We start from the raw sequence: 22,403 nt of genomic DNA on the forward strand, positions 1-22,403 counted from the left end.
CCAAATCTGCAATGGCTCTACCAAAGAGTTAGTCCCGCTCTTCAGCTCTTTCCCCGTATCACTACAATTTTTGCTCCACCAAGTGTTTATTCAATTTCCTTTTCAAAAATACTATTGAGTCTGTTCATTTTAAATCCTAACCGCTTGAAACATAAAAAAGGTTTTCTTCATGTCACCTCTGGTTCTTTTGCCAATCACCTTAAATCTGTGCCCTTTGATTATCAACCCTTCAGCCAGGTAAAGAATTTCTCTTTATTACTCCACCTAAACAGTTTGCAATTTTAAGCACCTCTATCAAATCACCTCGTAGCCTTCTCTGCTCTAAGAAGAACAGCCCCAGCTTTTCCAGTCGATCTACTGTGATCCTCCATCCATGGAACTGTTTCAATAAATCTCTTTTGTATCCTCTCCAAAGCCTTCATGTTCTTCCTGAAGTTTATGCCCAGAATTGAACACCTCCACCTGAGGGCAAACAGGTTTTGCATAGCTTCATGCCTTAGTACTCTATGCCTCTCTTTATAAAGTCCAGGATCATAGAAAATAGAAAAAGAGTAGGTTATTCAGCCCTTCAAGCCTGCTCCATCATTCAATATGATCAGGCTGATCCTCTATCTCAAAGCCATACTCCTGCTCTCTCCCCATACCCCTTGATGCCTTTAGAGTCTCAAAATCTATCTATTTCCTTCTTAAATATATTCAGTAACTTGGCCTCCACAGCCCTCTGTGGTAGATAATTCCACAGGTTCACCACCCTCTGAGTGAAGAAGTTTTTCCACATCTCAGTCCTAAATGGCCTACCCCATATCCTGAGGTTGTGACCCCTTGTCCTAGGCCCCCCAGCCAGAGCAAACATCATTTCTGCATCCAGTCTGTCCAGCTGTGTCAGAATTTTATGCATTTCAATGAGGTCCCTTCTCATTCTTCTAAACTCCAGTGAATACTGGATCCCATTTGTTTCATTAACTGCTTTTTTTAAGCTGCCCTGCCACCTTCAATAATTTGTGCACAAACATCCCCAGGTCTATTTGTCTTAGGCCCTCTTTTATAATTGTACCATTTAGCTTGTATTGTCTCTCCTCATTCTTCCTAACCAAATGTATCACCACATACCTTTCCCTTGGAATTTCACCTGCTGCTTGTCTGCCAATACCACCAGCCTATCCACATCCTCTTAAAGTCTATTACTATATTCCTTATGGTTTCCAAGTTTCATGTCCTCTGCAAGTTTCAAAATTGTACGCTGCAACCCCAAGTCCAAGTAACTGATATATATCAAAAACAGCATTGGGCCTAATATTGAACCTTGAGGAATGTAACTCCATGGGCTGAAATTTTCCCTCGTCAGGTGGACACGCGCCCAACCTGAACGAGTGTAAACTGACACGTGATGACGTCGGGCAAGCACCCCGATGTCATCGCGCACTCGCACGGTATTTTGGTCAACGGGCACATGCAGGAGGCAGCAGCACGCCCGCCAACAATTAAGTGGCCTATTAAGGCCCTTAATCAATTAATTAATTGGAATTTTTCACTGCCCATCCAGCTGTTCGGTTGACGGCCGGGCAAAAAGGTCAAGCAGCTTTTGCATTTTTAGCTAAACCTCATCCACAGGCGGAAAGAGGTTGCAACCAGTGATTTTAAAAAAACTTTTAACATTCCTATTTAACACGACCCTGCTCGTGTGGCAGAGTGACATGAGGGGACATATTTCATTACTTTTCATATCTTTATTTTGAGCATTCAAAATCCTCAGCTCCCTGAGGCAGCCCTGTGCTTTTACTGCTTGCATCCACATGCATGCGCAAACTTCAGCGCTCGCCCTCCTCCTGTCCCCACCCTGGCAGCACTGTAGTGCGCGTTTCACACTGGCTGGTCATGAGTCGGCCAGCCAGTGTGAAATTGTGGTCAGCTTTGCGACTGCCCCCAGACCCACCCACTGCGCCCCCCCACAACAAGGGTAAAATTCTGCCCCACATCTCCTGACAACCTGAAAAACATACATTCACCACAACTATGTTTTCTACCCCTTAGCCAATTTTGTATCCATGCTTCCATTGCCCCTTTTATCCCATTGGCTTCAATTTTGCTAACAAGCCGCCTGCTACTGAAACACTCAACAATGGTTTTGACAGCTTCAACTCAACTGTTACAATGCTACTCTCGCCATTCTCCCATCTTCCACTCTCCATAAACTTGAGTTCTGCTGCCTGTTTACTAATTTGCAACAAGTCCCACTCACCCCTCAACACTGTGCTCACTACCCTACATTGGCTCCAGATCTATCAACTCCCCAAACTTCAAATTCTCATCCTTCCATAATCCTGCCCTTCCCCATCTCTGTCACCTCCTCCTGCCCTACAACCCTCCAAGAGCTCTGCATTCTTCTACTTCCTGCTATCCCACCATTGGTGGCAGTGCCTTCAGTTGCCTAATCCTAAGTTCTAGAATTCCTTGCTTAAATTTTTCCACCTCCCCATCCACCTTCTCACCCCCCAACCCATCTCCCCTCCTTTAAGTCTCCCCTTAAAATCTACTTCTTTCGCCAAGCTTTTAAGTCACCCCTCCTTATATCTCTTTTGGCTCAGTGTGAGTGGTTGTCTGATTGCATTCCTGTGAAGCAGCTTGGAATGTTTCCTTACATTAAAGATGCTATATAAATGCAGGTTATTGTTGTTAGCAGTCTGAATGGTACGGACCAGCTATTCTAAAAAGCTGCTACACATTCGTAGTTATTGTCAGTCCTAGAGCAATTAATTCCTCGTCAAAAAACACACTTTTGCAAGTTAGTTGCCAATGAAGATGCTGAATACCAAAATAATAAATCTTTTGTCCAAACTCTGACATTCGCAATTTCTGACTAACATCAGTGGTTTTCGAACTTTTTTGTCTGAGAAACCTCTGCATAACGCAGTTTCCCCTCCCCACCCCTCCCCTCCCCTCCCCTTCTCCCCTCCCCTCCCATCCACCACTCCCCTCCCCTTTTCCCCCCTCCCCTCCCCTTCTCACCCCCTCCCCTCCCCTTCTACCCCCTCCCCTCCCCTTCTCCCCCTTTCTCCCCCCTCCCCTCCCCTCCCCTCCCCTTCTCCCCCCTCCCCTCCCCTTCTCCCCGTCCCCTCTCCTACTCCCCCCCTCACCGCCCCCTTCTCCCCCCTCCACACCCCCTTCTCTGCCCCTCCTCCCCCCCTTCTCCCCTCTCCCCACCCTTCTCCCCACTCCCCACCCTTTTCACCCCACCTCCCCACCCTTCTCCACCTTCCCACCGTTCTCCGCCCCCTTCTCCCCCCCACCCCCTGTTCTCCTTCCCCCACTGCTCCCCTCCTCCCCCCCACTCCCCCCTACCCCCCGCCCCCCACTCCTCCTCCATCCCCCACCACTCCTCCCCCTCCCACCTCCTCCCACCCTCCCCCTCCTCCCCATCCCCCTTTCTCCCCTTCTTCGCCCTTCTCCCCTTCTCCCCTCACCCTCCCTTCTCCGCTCCTCCCCCCTTTCGCCCCCTTCTCCCCTTCTCCACCCCTTCTCCCCTCTCCCCTCCTCCCCCCTTCTCCCCTATCCCCTCCTCCCCTCCACCACCCCTCTCCCCTCCTCCCCCCTCCCCTCCGCCCCCACCTCTCCCCTCCTTCTCTCCTCCTCCCCCCCGTTCTCCCCTTCTCCCCTCATCCCGCCTTTTCCCCTCATCCCCCCTTCTCCCCTCCTCCTCCTCCCCTCCTTCTCCCCTTCTCCCCTCATCCCGCCTTTTCCCCTCATCCCCCCTTCTCCCCTCCTCCTCTCCTCCTCCCCTCTTCTTCCCTTGTCCCCTCTCCCCTCCTCCCCCTCTTCCCCCCTTCTCTCCACCTCCTGCCCCCTTTCTCCCCTCCTCCCCCCCTTCTCCCCCCTTCTCCCCCCTTCTCCCCTCTTCCCCTCCTAACCCCCTCCCCCCTCCCCTCCTCCCCCTCCCCTCCTCCACCCCTCCTCCCCTCTCCCCTCCTCTCCCCTCTCCCCTCTTCCCTCCCTCCCCTGCTCTCCTCCCCCTTCTCTCCTCCGCTCCCCTCTCCCCTCTCCCCCTCTCCTCCCCTCCCCTCTCCCCTCCTCTCCCCCTCCTCCTCTCCCATCTCCCCTCCTCCGCTCCCCTCCCCGCCTTCTCCCATCCTCCCCTCCCTTCTCCCCTCCCCCTTCTCCCCTCCTCCCCTCACTTCTCACCTCCTCCACCCCTACCCTCCCCCTCCCCTCCCCTCCTCCCCTCCCCTCCTCACCCCTCCTCCCTCCTACCCCCTCTCCTCCCCCTCTCCTCCCCCTCCCCTCCCCTCCTGCCCCCTCCTCCCCTCCCTTCCTCCCTTCCTCACGCCCACCTACCCTCCCTTCCTCCCCTCCCTTCCTCCCCCCTCCTGCCCTCCCTTCTCCCCTCCTCACCCCCTTCTCCCCTCCTCCCCTCACTTCTCACCTCCTCCCCTCCCCCTCCTCCCTTCCCCCCTCCTCCCCTCCCCTCCCCTCCCCTCTCCTCTCCTCCCCCTCTCCTCCCCCTCTACTCGCCACTCTCCTCCCCCCTCCGCTCCTCCCTCCTCCCCTCCTCCTCCCTCCCCCTCCTCCTCCCTCCCCCTCCCCTTCTCCTCCCTCCCCCTCCCCTTCTCCTCTCCCCCTCCCCCTTCTCCTCTCCCCCCTCCTCCTCTCCCCCCTCCCCCTTCTCCTCTCCCCCCTCCCCCCTTCTCCTCTCCCCCTCCCCTTCCCCCCTTGTCCTCTCCCCCCTTCTCCTCCCCCCCTCCCTTCTCCTCTCCCCCCCTCCCCCTTCTCCTCTCCCCCCTCCACCCCTTCTCCCCTCCTCCCCTCCCCCTCGCCCCTCCCCCTCGCCCCTCCCCCTTTCCCTCCCCCTCTCCCTCCCCCCTCTCCCCCCCGCTTTTCCCCGTCCCCCTCCCCACTTTTCCCCGTCCCCCTCACCCGCTTTTCCCCGTCCCCCTCCCCCCCTTCTCCCCGTCCCCCTCCCCCCCTTCTCCCTCTCCCCTCCCTCCCACTCCCAGAGCCCCTCTTCCCCACTTCTCCCCCTCCCCCCCCACTCCCCACCCTCCCCCCTACCCCCTTCTCCCCTCCCCCCTTCTCCTCTCCCCCCTCCCCCCCTTCTCCTCTCCCCCCTCCCCCCCTTCTCCTCTCCCCCCTCCCCCCCTTCTCCTCTCCCCCCTCCCCCCCTTCTCCTCTCCCCCCTCCCCCCCTTCTCCTCTCCCCCCTCCCCCCGTCCTCCTCTCCCCTCCTCCCCCGTCCTCCTCTCCCCTCCTCCCCCGTCCTCCTCTCCCCTCCTCCCCCCTCCTCCTCTCCCCCCTCCCCCCTCCTCCTCTCCCCACTCCCCCCTTCTCCTCTCCCCCCCTTCACCCCCTTCTCCCCTCCCCCTCCCCCCTTCTCCCCTCCCCCTCCCCCCTTCTCCCCTCCCCCTCCCCCCTTCTCCCCTCCCCCTCCCTCTCCCAGAGCTCCTCTCCCCCACTTCTCCCCCTCCCCTCCCCTCCCACTCCCCCCTCCCCTCCCCCTCTCCCCCCTTCCCTCTCTCCCCCCTTTTCCCCCCTTCTCCCCCTCCCCTCTCACTCCCTCTCCCCCTCCCCTCTCTCCCCCCTTTCTCCCCCTCCCGTCCCACTCTCCCTCCCCCTCTCCCCTCCCCCTCTCCCCTCCCCCTCTCCCCTCCTCCCCTCCCCCTCCCCCTCCCCCTCCTCCTACCCCTCCCCCTCCTCCTACCCCTCCTCCTCCCCCTCCCCCTCCTCCTCCCCCTCCCCTCCTCCTCCCCCTCCCCTCCTCCCCTTCTCCCCTCCTCCCCTCCCCCCCTTCTCCCCTCCTCACCTTCTCCCCACCTTCTCCCCTCTCCCCCACCCCACCACTGTCTTGCCTCCTTTAAAAAAAATTGAAACCCACCCTATCCTGCCTTCTTCGGGTTTTACATTCTTGCATACAGGACAAAAACCCATCTGCTTTGGGGAGTTAAAATCCTCTCCCATTTTGTATTTTGTTATTTGCCCGAATATAAGAAAAGGTACTACACGAAACATAACATTTTATACTTGAAATGAAGCAGTGGGCTACCATTATAAATAGGAATAATTATGAACTCTTGAGCTTGGATTCTGAGCATGTGTTTAATTGTCTAGAGCAGGAAGTTGGAGTAGAACATGTTTCAAAATTCTGTGCTTTTATTAGCTCTCTGATCAACCAAGTATGTGCTTCTCTGAAATTATGTTTGTTACAAAAGAGGAATAAAAAGCAGAATTTCCCTCCAGAATGATTTCCTTTGTGCCCCATACACAATCAAATGCAGGGCGATTAGCAATTGTCAACAATCTGTCATTATAAGCAGACTCAATATTCTGATTAAAATTGTCCCCTGCCTCTGGCTTCTGGAAGAGCTATTAACTTTTTTTCTCATAATGACATCTGAAGATTGTATGTGAAAAAATTAGTTACTTATCACAATAATCTGAAGATTAGTTATTGTGTCTAGACACTCAATTTACTTCACTGCTGATGAGAGGTATAATCAGTATGTGCTAATCAGTTGAGTGAAAACTCACTCTCTGCCATAGGTTGGTGTAAAGTGGGACTTTGTAACAATGTGAAAAATCAGTAGTGCTAATTCAGAGTTAGGCAATATTGATGGGCAATATACTTAGTTTTATTTTGTCAAGAGTGTCTTTTGTCTGTTGTTGAATCATTTTTGAAATATTTTTAATTTTGACTTCTAAATTCATAGCTTCCTTAATGTTTCACTGAGCCATTTGATGATATCCCAAAAGTTTATAAATTTTATGCTTCTGCTAGAAAAATATCATTTCAACTGTCATGTCAGATACAATATAGTTACAACATAGTTTAAACAAAGTGCTTAAGACAAGAGATGATACCACTTTTAAATATTACTTGGCACTGGATTATTTTCACAGTTAGAAAGATATTTTAATTGCAATAAATTATCCAATCTAATTACCTAATATGACATGAGAGATGCTTTGGATAATAGCAGCAATTCAGTGATTTAAATTACCTAAAACAGTTTTAGTGATGTGTAAGGCACTTGATTGAATATAGCTTATCTGTAGCTTACTTAGGATCTGAATTTCTTAACTGGGAATGAGTATTTGCTTCAATCTGTAGTCACTAGTTGCTAGAGATTATGAACAGTAGTCACTGGGAAGATAGCAACAGAAGGAGGCCCCCAGAGCCTGATGCATCATTAATTTAGATCATGGCTGTCATATCCTAACTCCATTTACCTGCCTGTCTTCCATAACCCTTAATATCCTTACCTAACAAAAAACTACTAATCTCAGTTTTAAAATTCTCAATTGCCCCTAAACCTCAACAACAATTTGAGGGAGGGAGTTCCAAATCCTGTTACCCTCTGTGTGAGGAAATGCTTCTGACATCAACCATGAAAGGCCAAGCTCTAAGTTTAGAACCCTGCCCCCTTATTCTGGATTCTCCCACCATAGGAAATAGTTTCTCTCCATCTACCCTATCAAAACCTTTAATTATCTTAAGCAGCTAAATTAGATCACCCCTTAATCTCTGTATTCAAAGGAATAGAAACTTGGTTTCTGCAAAAAAGTTGGAGATGCTAATCCAAACTAATTTAGATTTAGGATGATTTGAAATTTGTGTCCTATGAACCAAACCTAAGCTTGTAGTCATGATGTCAAAATTAGAATGTGCAACTTGATATATTTTTTCAAAAATTTGCTTATTATAAATGAAATAATTTGATCTGGATTATTTGTAACTGCAAATCTTCTGCTTTTTGAATTGTGATAGCCATGTCAGATATTTAAGACAATAGCTCCTGCTTGAATATCCATCAGTGTCTTTAACATTTGGCAACAGCTATGCTATATAATGTACCTCCCTTTAACTTGTGGTATTAAAGTATCATTGAAGTAACGATTTTCATTTAAATAGCACCTTTAATGTAGCAAAACACGCCAGGACGCTTCACAGGATAAAAATTAGCCAGCTAAAAATTGACAACAAGTTACATAAGGAGATATTAGGACAGATGACCCAGAGCTTGGTCAGCTATGGAGGTTTTATCCAGGGTCTTAAAGGAGGACAGAGCAATAGTGGGATAGAGAGGTTTAGAGGGAATTCCAGAGTTTATGATTTACAAATATTATGTAAACTTTGTAACTCAAGAAAGATTTACATTCATGCTTTGACCTCAAAGCGCTTTCCAGCTAATTAAGCATTTCGAAGTATAGTCACTGTTGTAATGTAAGAAATGTGGTAGCCAAATTGCACACAGATAAATGTGCAGATAGTCTGCTGGTTTTGAGTTAAATATTGGCAAGGTCACTGGAGAGAACTCTTTGCTCTTCTTTGAATCATGCCACGGCATCTTTTATATCCACTTGAGAGGGCAGAAGAGGCTTGGGTTCATCATTTCATCAAAAGGCAACACCTCTGGCAGTACAGCACTCCCTCAGTACTGCATTGAAGTATTAGGGAAGATTTTGTGCACAAGGTTCCAAAATGGGGCATGAACCTTCTGATTCAGAGGGAAGCGTGATAACACATCTGATACCTAGGGAGGGTGAATGATGATAATTGCTCAATGAGCCTTTGAAGATTTGACATTTTTATTAACAATCTTTTGACCCAATACAAGTTAAACGGGAACAGTTTCTCTCTTCATGAATGCGCAAATTGCAGCACATGGTTAGCAATTCAAATTAAAATAGAAATTAAATTACCAACAGATGTGGTTCCAGGAAAAAATACTTAATTGAACCATAATGAGATTACCTCAGACTGCAATTATTTTAAACTTTAGAAGCCCGTGTTATATTTGAAACTCCTAATTTTACTGTTGAAAGATGGTTATTCTCAACGAAGGTATAGAAATTTGTATATGAGACAACATAAAGTTTGAAATTTCAAAATTCTACCAATGGCAGAGAATTAAATTTGGTTTTAGAAAACTTCTGTTGCACTACCTGTTAGAACTTTGTAACTGAAACTAGGGCAAGGCTGTAAGTGTCTTTGATATTTCTTCACAAAAAGCATGACAAGCAGTGCAACTCAACATACAATGTGTGGGCACATGGCCAACATTACCTTGACCATTTATGGATATAACCTGCAACCCACTACACTTTGGTGATAATTATACATCCATCACACACAAGGAAATTTAACTTCTGGCTGGATGAGGATTCTGTGTATTACCATTAGAAAGGGAGAAGCCATATTTCTGTTACATGATGTTACAACCAGGTGAGGAGGGGTAGAATGGTTCCCCTCTTTGCCCTCTCCTCATTTTATCACAATGGTGTTTACAGACTGAGTTGGTTGTCCTTCAGGAGTCAGTAGTGCTGGGTTGGATAATTTAAGAAATATCTGTCTGTAGCAGGGATGATCACAGTCAGCAAAGAGGGCTCGAAGCTTACCCGGTGGGTTGGAGAAAACAAGGATACAGAAGGGACCCCACTTAGATCTTCTTACTACACTGCTTGCCTTAGTTCTACTGAGAAAACATGCTTAAAACATACAAAGGTTTGGCTTGTCATGTGACTGCCCAACTGACCAGTAATTCAATCATGATTTTATATTCCAATTGTAACTTGATTAGGTCCGGTCTGGGAAGTCCCCTCTTAGCCAGGATTCCATTGTTCAAGTGATTAGGTTTGATGGTTTGTCTCCACCCAACTGAGTATATGGACCTTGTGCTAATGGCATAGGAAGTATGAGATCACTGTCTTTAATTGGTTTTTGCAGACATGCCGTTTCCATCTCAATGGAGTTGGAATGTGAAATGTACAGTGTTGCAAATTAGGTAGTTATCATGGCTGTGAGTTCAAGTGACTTTGTTCTGTGTTTTAAAAAGTCTGTTTTTATAAGTTCAATTCATGTTTCCAGCTGGTGGATTAGAAATCATTATTTGGCATAAAACACATCTTCGTGACAATGAAGAACATTTCACAGGAATGTTATCAAACAAAATTTGACATGGAGTCACATAAGGAGATATTAGGATAATCGACCAAATGTTTGGCCAAAAAGGTAGATTTTAAGGATCAACTTAAATGTTGGACAGTGTAATGTACAGTGGATGCTGTCTTAAAATTTAACTTCTTGGTTTGTCCATATCTTTTCCACATTGATATCTTTACATCCATCCCCAATCATTGCAATATTTATTATATGTAAGCAAGTTGATATCAACTAAAGAAAATAAAAACCTTTCTGCTGGTATGTTACCTTCAAAACTCTTTTAATGCTTTGAAGTTATACTCAACCACATATACCAAATGATGCATTAGTAGCTATCGCTCAACCATCAAACTAGTCAATGGGATGGTCCCTGGCATGAATATCTGTACCAAAGCATAGGTACCCATTGCATAATTCAGTAACATGGGGCTGTACTTCAGCACTCAGTAAATCAGCAGCTGGAATTTTAAACATCCCTCCCAGGAGCAGGCTGGCAGGTGGGAATAGGCGTAAAATTGGGTGGCATGGCAGGGGTGTCGTGTCCATTGCCACTTGCCTCTATTGGAATTTTAGCAGCAATGGGGTGAGCATCAGGTGACCCACACCCCCTGAGGCCAGTTGAGGCCCTTAAGTGTCCAATTAATGTCCACTTAAAGACCTCCTCCTGCTGCATCTGGCAAAATGTGTAAAGGAACCATCATATTTTTCCTGATATTACTGTAGGACACTTTAAAGCAGGCTTATTTGTGTGTGTGTGTGTGTGTGTGTGTGTGTGTATATGTTTCTGCATCTGTGAATAAGTTAAGTAAACTGCAGACTGTTAGACTGCAAGATTTGAATCATCAAAGGGGTTAAGTGTAAAAAAACAGGTGCTTGAAATGCTAATGGATGAGCTAAATAAAGTGGAATTTGCATTTTTAGGTATTGGCCAACAGCTCTCAGAGGCGGGACATCCTCCCACACCGGGGCAGAAGCCTTGACCTCAGCCACTTAACAACTTGATGATCATTAAATCTGGTCATGGCTTCTCTGCTCGGCGGAGGCAAGGCCACCACTGACTATGGCGGGCGGGGTGGTTGGTTTGTGAGGTGAGAGTGAAGCAAGGGCATCGCCTCCATGAAAATTCCTGGCCAGAATTTCTTGTGTTTTCACATGTTTCAAACTAATTTCCAGAAATGTCTGTTAATTTGATTTCTGGATGAAGTTTCAGTATTGAACAGTAATAGATTCACGTACACCTGTATGTTACAGCATCATATTAAGCTGCAATATAGATCGATTTACAGACCAATCAGTTCATGTCCTATCTGTCAAAATCATTACTTCCGTGCTTCTTCCTAATTGCACAGCTATTTTATGCTGACAGTTTGTGATTAGTTAGCAAATGCAAAAAGTAGGACAAAAACCAAAACTGATGACTCTTTTCCCCGCCACTAACTGTATGAATTTTTCATGTGTTTTACTCTCTAGGAGAGAGAGTGAAATGAGGATCCCTAATGGTTGGCTGTGTCATCTGGCTCCTGAAATTATTCAGCAACTTTCTCCCTCTACAGATGAAGACAAACTCCCGTTCTCCAAGCAATCAGATGTATTTGCATTTGGGTTAGTTCACTGCTTTCTCATAAGACAAGCACTGTGGTGAATGGTGTTAAAAAAATAATAAATTGAACAGACAGGTACACAGGGTCAGCGCTATAGATTCTGGACATGCCTTAACTTTAAAACTGTGTGTTAATGCTTTGATATTAGTCAACTGCATAATAACATGCTTTATTGCCGGTTACCCTCCCACCATAAGGTTCATCAATGAAGTGGTCTATTTCAGTGTTTCTAAAACTGGGGTCTTATTTAAACTCCATAAAAACTTTCCAGGGAATCTGCAAACTAATATGAAGGTATTTACAGAGCAGGTCTGACCTTAATGGGTTGGCAAAGTGGGTGACCACTCAGGGCACTGTGGTCAGGGCTTGGATCTCACTTTGTAACCTCTCAGCACCTGTAAGCACTTTCACATTATTCCCTGGACCCCTGGAATGTCTCTGCAGATCCCAGTGTGAGAACTACTAGCATACACCCCCTTCCGTTGACTGGTCTGATGGTGGGAGGTTAACCCATTTCATGGCACTGTGGATCAACCACACGTTATAGAAGCCATCCAATTTTTAACTTCCATGATTATAATTTTCTATAATGGGCAGGAGAGACTAAAATTACCTCCATAGTTTCCTTTCAATGATAATTGTCCAAAGTTACTGAAATCTGTTTTTAAAAGGCAACATAAATCAGGAAAAACAATGATTCATATATTTGTGAAATGTAATGGATCTCTTGTTAATGTAAGATAAATTTATCTAAAGCTCTTTGCATTTTCATTTATAAGATTTTCTGCCATCATTGATTGGCTCAGGTATCACAGCAACAGATGCAAGTCCTCCTCTTGTTCAACAACCTGTAGAATTTCTCTTAAACTTTGCTGATATGTAATAATTAAATATTGTTACAAATGTAAGTCCGGAACAACCGGAACCTTGTGATAATTGCAAAGCGTAAATATTTGCTTCAACAGGTAATTTTTAAGCAATGTGATGGGAGGAGTAATGATTCCTATTTTGGTGAGGTTGCATTCATTACATTAAAATGAAACCTTTGTTCTTTGTCCACCTATTAATTCTCCTGTAGAGTTTGTGAAAATTGGTGAAGGTATTTTCTCCTTACCCAAATACTGTAATACAAAAAACCTTAATGAATACATACAAGAGAGGAATTACAAAATGTTACAGCATGTGCCCATATTGGGCACCAATGTACATGTCACTAGAGATGACCACTGTGGAAATGTGTGTAAAATCAGGTATTACCTCCTTGAATATTGCACTACGATCAATTTCTTCCAAAGGTACATGTCCCGTAAATATTGACTGCAGAAAGCATTCATTGCAAGTAATGGGGCAGGTGGGGGTGGTGGAGAGGTGCGGGTGCAGGCAACTAGAGTGCATTTTTTACTCTTTTAAAAAACCTTTTATATGACAAGTGCTTAATCTATAAAAAAATGCAAAGAGTGTACCAGTGCATTTAATAAGAGCAATTGAACTTTATATGGGTTGTCTATTCCATACTTTGGCTGTATTGATTCAAGCCTTTATGTTGATTTTCTATTAATAATGGGATGGGTTTATAATTTGAGTTTCAGTTGCAGTCTTTTATTTTAATGGACCAAAAATATACTGAAAAATTCCTATGATGGTTTCCATAGCAGGATTCAAAATTATTGAAGTACCAATGAAATCGTCAGTGGAAACCAACATATTAACATTATCATCATAATGTGTAACGTATTAAAGTGCTGTAAGTTTCAGTAGAAATGAAAATGATTGAATTGTACGTCCCTCTTGTTTTCCTTCTAATTTCCAACAAATTTAAATCGTAAAATGTATTTGACTAACAACTATCCTGAGCATATAAACCAAGCATTGCATAGTCAGAGAAGTTTTAATTGTTGTAAGTGCAGCAGTGTTTAAATTTAGTCTTTTGCCTTTCTCCTTCTGTACCCTGTTATAAAGATTCCAGTTGAGATTTTGGGGTTTCTTTTCCTGCCTAATGGGAATGAGTGAAGTGCAATCAAACCTGTTGCAGCTCTGCATCTGTAAAAATGTTTTGAAAATGCCATACTGTTGGTTTAAATGGAGTTATTAAATTTTACTACAGAACCATATGGTACGAGTTGCATGCACGTGAGTGGCCTTTCAAGAATCAGCCAACAGATGCGATAATATGGCAGGCCGGGCGAGGCATGAAGCCTAGTCTAAGTCAAATTGGCGTGGGAAAGGAGATTTCGGTATGTAGACACCAAACAACCATTGGTTATCTAAAATTATTCAGTACCTTAAAGTACTACAAAGAAATTTTACAACATATCTCCAATTAACACATAATTAGATAATTTTCCTTTATAAACTGGCACAGATACAGTGATACTCTATGCAGCCAGCAATAAGACGTGATTTTCCTCCCTATTTTCTTTACATGCTGAGTTCCCAATCTCAGCCAGGCAATCTTGGAGAGGTGCTGAATGGAGCTAAGAAAATTGGATCTCTACTGTTTCGTTCCTCTCATGATTGATGCAAAACTACAACAGCAGAGCTTTGAAATATGCCACCTACCTACCCACTTAGGTTATAGAACCAAAAAAAGAAAAAGGTTAAAAATATGTAGGCAAGATTGCAAAACAATGTACAGTACACTTTTCTATTGAATGACTATTATTTCCTATAATTCATGTTTGAAAATATTGCTAATACCATATTTTTCTGATTGACCTAATTAATGTTATAAAAAAAGTATTGTAGGATAAAGCACACGGCTACTCAACCAGATTCATCTAAAGAGTCAGTGCACACAGTTGTGTTGGTCCTCTATGTTTGCTGGTTATATCAGGTTAAAGATAACACTTTTTCCATAGCATCCTTTTTTGTGGTTGTTGATGAACACAGTCAATGCTTGCATTGAACTTGCATGCTGTAAAAACAAAACTGCTTGAGCCCTGTTCTTCACCTGCCCTCCCCCATTACAACCTTCTAGCTCACTCCTCTTTTACATGCTCGTATATGACTTAAATCTGTCAGAAGACTCAGATGTTTCAATGACATTTACTTGAAATAAGCAATTAAATTGATCTCCATGACTATCTTGCTAAACCTGTATCCTTGAGAACAGTATTGATGAATTTTCACACCTGTAGCTCTTTTGGTAAGGCTTACCAAATACCATATAACGTTACCAATTACCATATAACTTTTTTCACCAATAAAGGATTTTCTCAGAAAAGGAATATGGTGGTGGCATAGTGGTATTGTCACTGGATTAGTATTCCAGAGACCCAGGGTAATACCCTGGGGACCCGGGTTTGGCTCCCACCATGGCAGATGGTGAAATTTGAATTCAGTAAAAAATCTGGAATTAAAAGCCTGATGATGACCATGATTTTTGCTGATTTTTGATGTGAAAACCAATCTGGTTCCCTAATGTCCTTTAGGGAAGGAAATCTGCTGTCCTTACCTGGTCTGGCCTACATGTGGCTCCAGACCCCCAGCAATGTGGTTGACTCTTAACTAAACAAGGACAATTAGGGATGGGCAATAAATGTTGGCCTAGCCAGTGTTGCCCATGTCCCATGAATGAATAAAAAAAACATCAAATGGCCTTTATCTCCATTTATGCAGTTTCAGTTTTGTACAACTTGTTAAATATAGTGACAAATATTTCACTCGTTCCAATAGTTACTAATAATTTTATTACATTTGTGCTATTTGACAACATAATTTTGGTTTCATAGTGTTATTTATAAATCCAGTTGATTATATACTGCTGAACCTCCACCAATACCATTTTTGTATTGCTGTTAAATTGTCTGTGTCTCACCCAACAGATTCCTATTATAAATCTTTTGAGTTTCCCTTGTGAGGCCAATTTAGCTATATTCCATTTTTAAAACTTGTTATGTAACGTGTTAGCTTTTGATCTGTGAGCAGGTGAAAATAAATGTATAATGTATAATGGTACAGCAGTTGCTTTTTTTTTTGCATCTGTTACCTGTTTCCGATTGATTCCAGGATATCCTGCTTTTCTGCTGGGCCTATGAGCAGGAAGAGCGTCCCAGTTTCTCGAAGATCATGGAGCTGCTTGAGAAACTGCCCAAGCGAAACCGTCGCCTCTCCCACCCTGGACATTTCTGGAAGTCAGCTGAGTACGTTTCCCTTAGCTCCAACGTATGAAAGTCCAGATACACATTGTCGGATTTCAGATGCAGTCTTGCGTTTCATGCGTTACGTTGCTTTAATGTTTCAAATGGACAAATCAGATCAATCCTCCAAGGGTGCACAAGTTGGGAATCAGAAACTGAAACTCCAAGAGAGTGTTTTAAACCTCAGTTTTAGCTGAATAAAATTCGCAGCAGTAGCAGGCACAATTTAGTGCACTTCTTTGATAGCCACAGCTCCAAGTGCCAGGGATGAAGAGTGCGGTGTGTGGAAATATCACTTGGTTTAGTTGATGGAATTCTTGTAACTTTGAGTTCAGTATCTAGGCAGGCACAGGAGGCACACTTGGAGAAAAGGCCAATTGAGTTCAAAACAAAAATTCTCATGAATAAGTTGAGTGATATTGTTGCCAGAAACAACTTGCATGATCCTGTGGCTGTTTTGAGTCTATCTGCAAATGAGGAAAATTCCAGCTGCTCAGATGGTCCCTCAAATGGGTAGCTGTTGGGAAAAGTGGACTTTTTCATGTGCTGTGGGAACTGATAAGACCACATCACTGGAACAGAACGCTGTTGTGACCCAGAAAAATGTGTGATCCATTATGATTAATGTCCTCTATTACATCACAGCCATTGTGGATAAAATAGCACCTATAAGTTGTGTGATATAAAGCGATTTATATCAACAGCGTAATCATATCAGTTTTTAATTGGACATGCAATCCTAATAATGGAAAATAGCTACAATATTGCACATTGTGCTCCTTGATTGGTCTGAATATTCAATCCTGTTATATATGGGATTGGTACCAAGACAGGAGTTGAAAAAGGTCACAACAGGTCCTGATCATGGATCCAAAAATGAGGTAAACTAAATGGGCTGTATGGTCTTTTCTCATTTCTACCCTTTTAATGAGCTTATGTTCTTATCAGCAACTTTTGTGTCCATCCTGACCTCTCACTTGTAATAGGATTCTCCTGTGCTGAATCTTTACTTTATCAATCACTGGATGAGAAACTACAAAAGAACAGCTGATCTTAGTCAATAATATCTTCCTCCACATTCTTTCATCGTCCCATTGACTAAAGGTTCATGTCCCATCTCCTGCTGCTCCCTGTGGCAACTGCTGGTACTGCATGCCCTCACTGCCATCTGATTGTGCCAACTGCTGTCCTGAAATAAGCAGCTTTTTTTCATGTCAACATTTATATTAATGAAAACAAAATAAAGTACACAACCTTTTCATAAAATTCAGTCAGTACTTTAACTATAACTCTCTGCCATAGATGCTTCGGTTCAGTGAAAATTAATTCAGTATACCAGCAAAATTCTTGTACTGTGTGGCATTTCAGAGGCCGAGTCTTTCTTTATTTCTGAGGCATTTTTACGTATTTTTCCTATGTGTTTAGCTTTATTAAAACATCTTAGTGTTTGGATGTTTTTTTTTGTAGTTTAATGGATTTTTTTTTTGGAATTTGCAATTTCAGTCTACCAGTACTGTGAAACATGGTCCGGATGGTGAAGTTATAGTTCCATCAAAAAGTGTTATTATCTGGCACTGCAGTGTTATCAGTTCTTTTCCATGATAGGAGTGCACACTACCTATAAAGCTTCTATGGATAAAAAGGGAATTTGCATTTTTATAGCACCTTGCCATGACCTCGGCACAACACAAAATACTTTATAAGCATTAGATTACTTTTGAAATAGAGTTACAGTTGTCAGCAAATGTTGCACACATGTTCCAAAATAAAACAGTAAACTGAATGACATTGGTGTTGAGGGAGGGATGTTGGCCAGGACACTAGAGGAACTTCCTACTCTTTTTTGCATAGTGCCATGAGTTTGTCTTATGTCCAGCTGAATCACTGGTGCCTGCAGCAAGGATCTTGGTTGAACATCTCACCTGAAAGACAACCCCCCCCCCAACAATGCAGCACTTTCTGAATGCTGCTGTCAAGTGTCAGCCTGGATTATGTTCTCTGATCTGTAGCAGGTATGAACCCAGCACCTTTGACTCAGAGGCAGCTGTGCTGCCACTAAACCAAGTTGACAGCATGCATTTAGAAAATTATTCTGTGCATGTGATGATGTCATTTCTGTGAATTATTTCCCATAGTTCATGGAGATTTGATCATCACATTCTAAGTACCTAGACTATTTTTTACTTTGAAAGTTTGTTGTGATGAGAACATTCAAAATTTGAATATCCTACATTCATAATAGTCAACAAAATAGCATTGCAATACATCTATTGACTCTGCGGAATCAATACACAAAGGAATATAGTGCTGCATTCAACATATTATTTCACTTGTTTATAAGTCTGATTTTTAATATATGGCATAAAAGCCATGGTTTTTGTGTCTTTAATAGTATTGATTTTAAGTTATTCACAGTAGTGAGTTATTAACTCAACTGACTCATCCTGAGGTAGAAGTCATAGGCCTCAAGCATCCCCAACAATGTAAGACTTAGTCATTTAGTGCACTGTTGATATATTTCCAATAGCTGCAACATTGGCCATTCTTAACAAGCTAGCAATGGTAGGACTTGGTGGAACAGCTGTTGGTTGTGTGGACATTTGCAGTGGTTCTGTTAGCTGGACTATCCTGATTTTGATTGCCAGAAATTTTAAGTATAGAAATAAAGCTCCATTTTAAATCATTGTTGGTTCATCCCTGTTTAGTTTTGATACTGTTGTTCTTGGAATATTTGAAAGTTTACAAGGCTTTAATTCTTAAGACAATCACGAGACCCGAATGATGGTAACTTGTCCCTTTCATAACGTGCTTTTCACATCTTTCAATTCTGCGTTCAAGAGAATGATAAGCATTTAAATCCACTTTAGTTTCAGTAAGCAATCCAAACTATAATTAAGTTTCAGATGTTGGAAGTACCATTATATTAAGGTACGTATAGGAACATCAGAGATGTTAAATATTTGAGGAGTAGCTATTAAGTAAAAAGGTAAAAACGTCCATAGTAAAAATCTAAGGAGAATTTAAACAGTTAAAAACAGAAATGAATCCATTGACCTTTTTCAGTTTAAATCTACAAAACTTCACAATTTGTTTAAAAATATTAGTTACAGCAATTCATTGTTAGGTGTTAAACTGGAATTTTTCAGAATTTTGTTTGAAGTAATATATTTAAATTTCTGTTTTTTAATCAACATTTCATTCATGCTTTGTAACAAAAATATATTATGGCTCTCTCTGTACAATTCTTAACATGTCAACACACCCAGGGACATTGCTGTTCCCTTGGGCCAACTGGCTTTGAATGTTTCAGTTCTTGCAGTTTGATGCTGGAAGAAAACAAATACTTTACTTGTAATGTTACTGAAACTTTGGAGATATCTTTATTACTGTAACATTCACCATAACTAACTAAAGTCAACACTAAAAACATACTTGTAAATAAATTTGAACACTATTTGTTGTTGCCCTGTCAACCATTCTTTCTTCTAACTTCTCAAAATACAATACATTTTAATTTTTACTTTCACTTTTCTTAATGTAATCAATACCACAATTCAATTTTTTTAAAAGTTTAAAATAATTGGCCTAACTTGTTTCTCCAGCCACCATGTGTCTAGCACCTATTTCAGGAGTAGGAACAACTTTGTTTAAAAATAACATTGCCTTCTTACCAATTAAATTGCAGTTCCTAAGGGAGTTTTTTTCCCCAGTGACTTGAATGTTAAGATCCAATAATTATCTGGGCATATTTGAGCAAATCAATCATTGATGCATTTTTTCACTTCAAAATAGACAAGGACTGCCAACAGCTAAGCATTCTCACCAATGTTCCCCAAAATAGTATGCCCAGATGAGTAAGTTTATTCAAATGCATTGAAGGCCGAGACAAGTGTGTAATATATTTCTGTTACTTATAGTTCTATATTGTTATACAAAAACCTGAGCAGAAGGGGGTAAAAGTCTACCCTTATTGAAAAAGTGCTGATGAGTTGATGCAGCTTAAACCTCAGAGAGCAGGTATTACACATACCTTACTGAAGGTAGCATTCGCAAAAGCCCTTATCGCAGTATCTTCAATCACTTATTCTGCATTTTCGATTTTATTGTTAGAACCATAGAAAAGTTACAGCACAGAAGGAGGCCATTCGGCCCATCTTGTCCACGCCAGCCCAAGGACACCCAGGTGCCCTTTCTAATCCCATCTTCCTGCACCCGGCCCATAGCCCTGCAGCTTACAGCACTTAAGGTGCAGATCCAGGTACTTTTTAGTCATTATCCTATCTGGCCATGAAGTTGAGCTCTGTGGTGCTGCTGGTGCCAGTGCTACAGAATCCCTGAATTGAAAAAGTAAGCCAGAACACTTCCAGCCACTTCCAGTGTGATCTGTACAGCACACCCTGACTGACAGGGCACTAGTGTAAGCATGCCATGCATGCTCCAGAAGCTTACAGAGTAGGCAGATCATAGTGTCAGGCAGACTCTAACGTTTATTTAATGCACAGTCTGCCATTTGGACTGAGCAAGTCCTATTAGAGTCCCTCTCATAATCATTCCCAGCTGATCGTGATTCGGCTGTGTGAGGGACCCTCACTGCGTTATGTATAGGGCCAACCATTCAACTTCCAAATGAGCTACCTTTGGTTTATTTTTGCTGGTGTAGAGTTAGTGGAAGGACCATGCTGTGTTATTGGAGGTGTTTTGCTAACTTTTTTGATTTTCAAGGGCGTGTTGCTGCATTTTGACAAGGAGGTCAGTGGAGTTGTTTGGCCTGTCGAGCAAAAAATCCCGCTTCAATCATGGGGCTATCATTGCAGTCCCTCTTGAGCTGCAGCATGATTTGGTAATAGAGCACAAGGCAGTAGAAAAGGGAACAATGCCTGAAGTGACTGCGCTTCAACAGGGAGATGGCTGGGATTTTTGAATGGGTCAGGGTTGGGATCTGAGGCGGGCAGGCATGCAATTTGGTGCTGCTTGTCTCCGTACCAGTTCGCAATCCCAACCCCAAGCCAGTTTCAATGAGGGTAGCTCAGGGATCAATTGTCTGCTCGGTGGGAAGCAAGGGGGCTGCCAATTTATGCTAACTGTAAATTCCATTTGGCAATACAGGCAGCCCACATTGACTTGGACTGTGCCCAGGCCAACGTGGTGGGCACAGAGCTGGCGGGGAAGGGTGAGGTAGGTACAAAAGATCAAGTGAGGACCTGCCCTGCCAGACCCATAATGGTGCCAGGCAACAGGGACTGCCACTGGCCATCCCCTGGAGAATCATGGCCAGGCAGCTATGACTTTTAAGAAAGTAAAAACCTGCCACTGTGCCTCACAGTCTCCATATTCAGATCACTAATGTTCACTTTGACCAGGGGGACTGCGGTCTCTGAGTGCTGGAGAGCCTTCCATTGGCTCCCCAGTGTTGGGAGGCCACCCACCATTCCTGACTGGACAGTGAGCCTGCTCCCGCTCCTTTAATTGATGAAGCCTTGAAGATTGTGATGGACATGCCCAAAGCATGCCATGCAGGATCAGGCCCCGGAACCACCCCTCATTTCTGGCTCCCAATCCCTGGTCACTAAACTGTATCACCTCCCTCAACCGGACATACAACCTCACAGCAAGGAGAGGATGGCATTGTCAGTAGCGGTCAAGGTTACCAACACCCTAAATTTCTGCATGCCACTGGATCCTTCCAGGTAGTAGCAGGTAACGTCTGCAACATCTCACATCTCACCAGGGAGGTGGCAGCGGTCCTGCATAGGGGAGGGAATTTCATTATCTGATCACTGACCAGAGAGAAGCAGGACGGGAGAGTATGTGGATTTACCAGGCTGACGGGCTCCTAATGTTGCAGAGTGAATTTGACTGTACATGTATGCCTCTGCAGGCCTCACATTAACTGGGAAATATCCCATAACTCTCAGGGCCACAATTCCATTAGCATCCAGTTGGTGTGTGACCAGAAGATCCTCTCAGTGAATACCCACTATCCTGGCAGCAGCCTCCACTCATTCACCGTGGTAGTCGGCTGCATCTGCCATCTTTGAACCACCACCAAGAGCCAGTGGCTAGTTGCTGGGTGACAAGGGATACCTACTGTTCACCTAACTTCATGATCCCCCTCTACCACCCAACCATGTGAGGACAATGCACCCATAAAGAAAGAAATGTGGACGCAGGAACATCGTGGAGAAAGCTATCATTGTCCTGAAGCAAGGGTTTCACAGCCTGGGCCCCTCAGAGAGTGTTCTCCAGGACCACCAGAGTGGGTGTCTAAGTTTGTTGTAGTCTGCTGCATCCTCTACAAGCTTGCTTTCATGAGGACACAACCTTTGCCTCCAGGCACTTGGAGGCCACCTGGGGAAGAGAAGGAGGAAAAAGGACAAGAGGAAGGGAGGAAGCATCTGGAAACCCAATGCTCTGGAAGGACTGTCTGTGAGCAGTTACTGAACACTGGTTCCTCTAAGATATCATCCCTATATCACAGTTGCTTCAAAATTCCGCACCTTTCAATCCATCTGTTACATCTGTTAGGGGGAGGCGATGGCATTGTGGTATGAGTGGCTGGACTAGTAACCCAGAGACCCAGGATTATGCTCTGGGCACCTGGGTTTGAATCCCGCCACAGCAGATGGTGGAATTTGAATTAAATAAAAATCTGGAATTAAAAATCTAATGATGACCACAAAGCTATTGTTGATTGTTGTAAAAACCCATCTGGTTCACTAAAGGAAGGAAATCTACT

The 22,403-nt window shown here is 43.8% G+C and overlaps 1 protein-coding gene across 1 annotated transcript in view; it reads left to right on the top strand.

Moving 5' to 3' along the window:
* The window catches only part of ksr2 (kinase suppressor of ras 2), a 411,064-nt gene extending 395,366 nt beyond the window's left edge, over positions 1-15,698 (top strand). The window contains exons 18-20 of the mRNA XM_041203055.1: positions 11,398-11,529; positions 13,633-13,762; positions 15,537-15,698. Coding sequence (XP_041058989.1) covers positions 11,398-11,529; positions 13,633-13,762; positions 15,537-15,698 — 424 coding nt within the window. The remainder of the gene's footprint in view (positions 1-11,397; positions 11,530-13,632; positions 13,763-15,536) is intronic.
* Positions 15,699-22,403: the final 6,705 nt, after the last annotated feature.

The sequence above is a fragment of the Carcharodon carcharias genome, chromosome 13 (genome assembly GCF_017639515.1).
Source record: "Carcharodon carcharias isolate sCarCar2 chromosome 13, sCarCar2.pri, whole genome shotgun sequence".
Taxonomy (NCBI): domain Eukaryota; kingdom Metazoa; phylum Chordata; class Chondrichthyes; order Lamniformes; family Lamnidae; genus Carcharodon; species Carcharodon carcharias.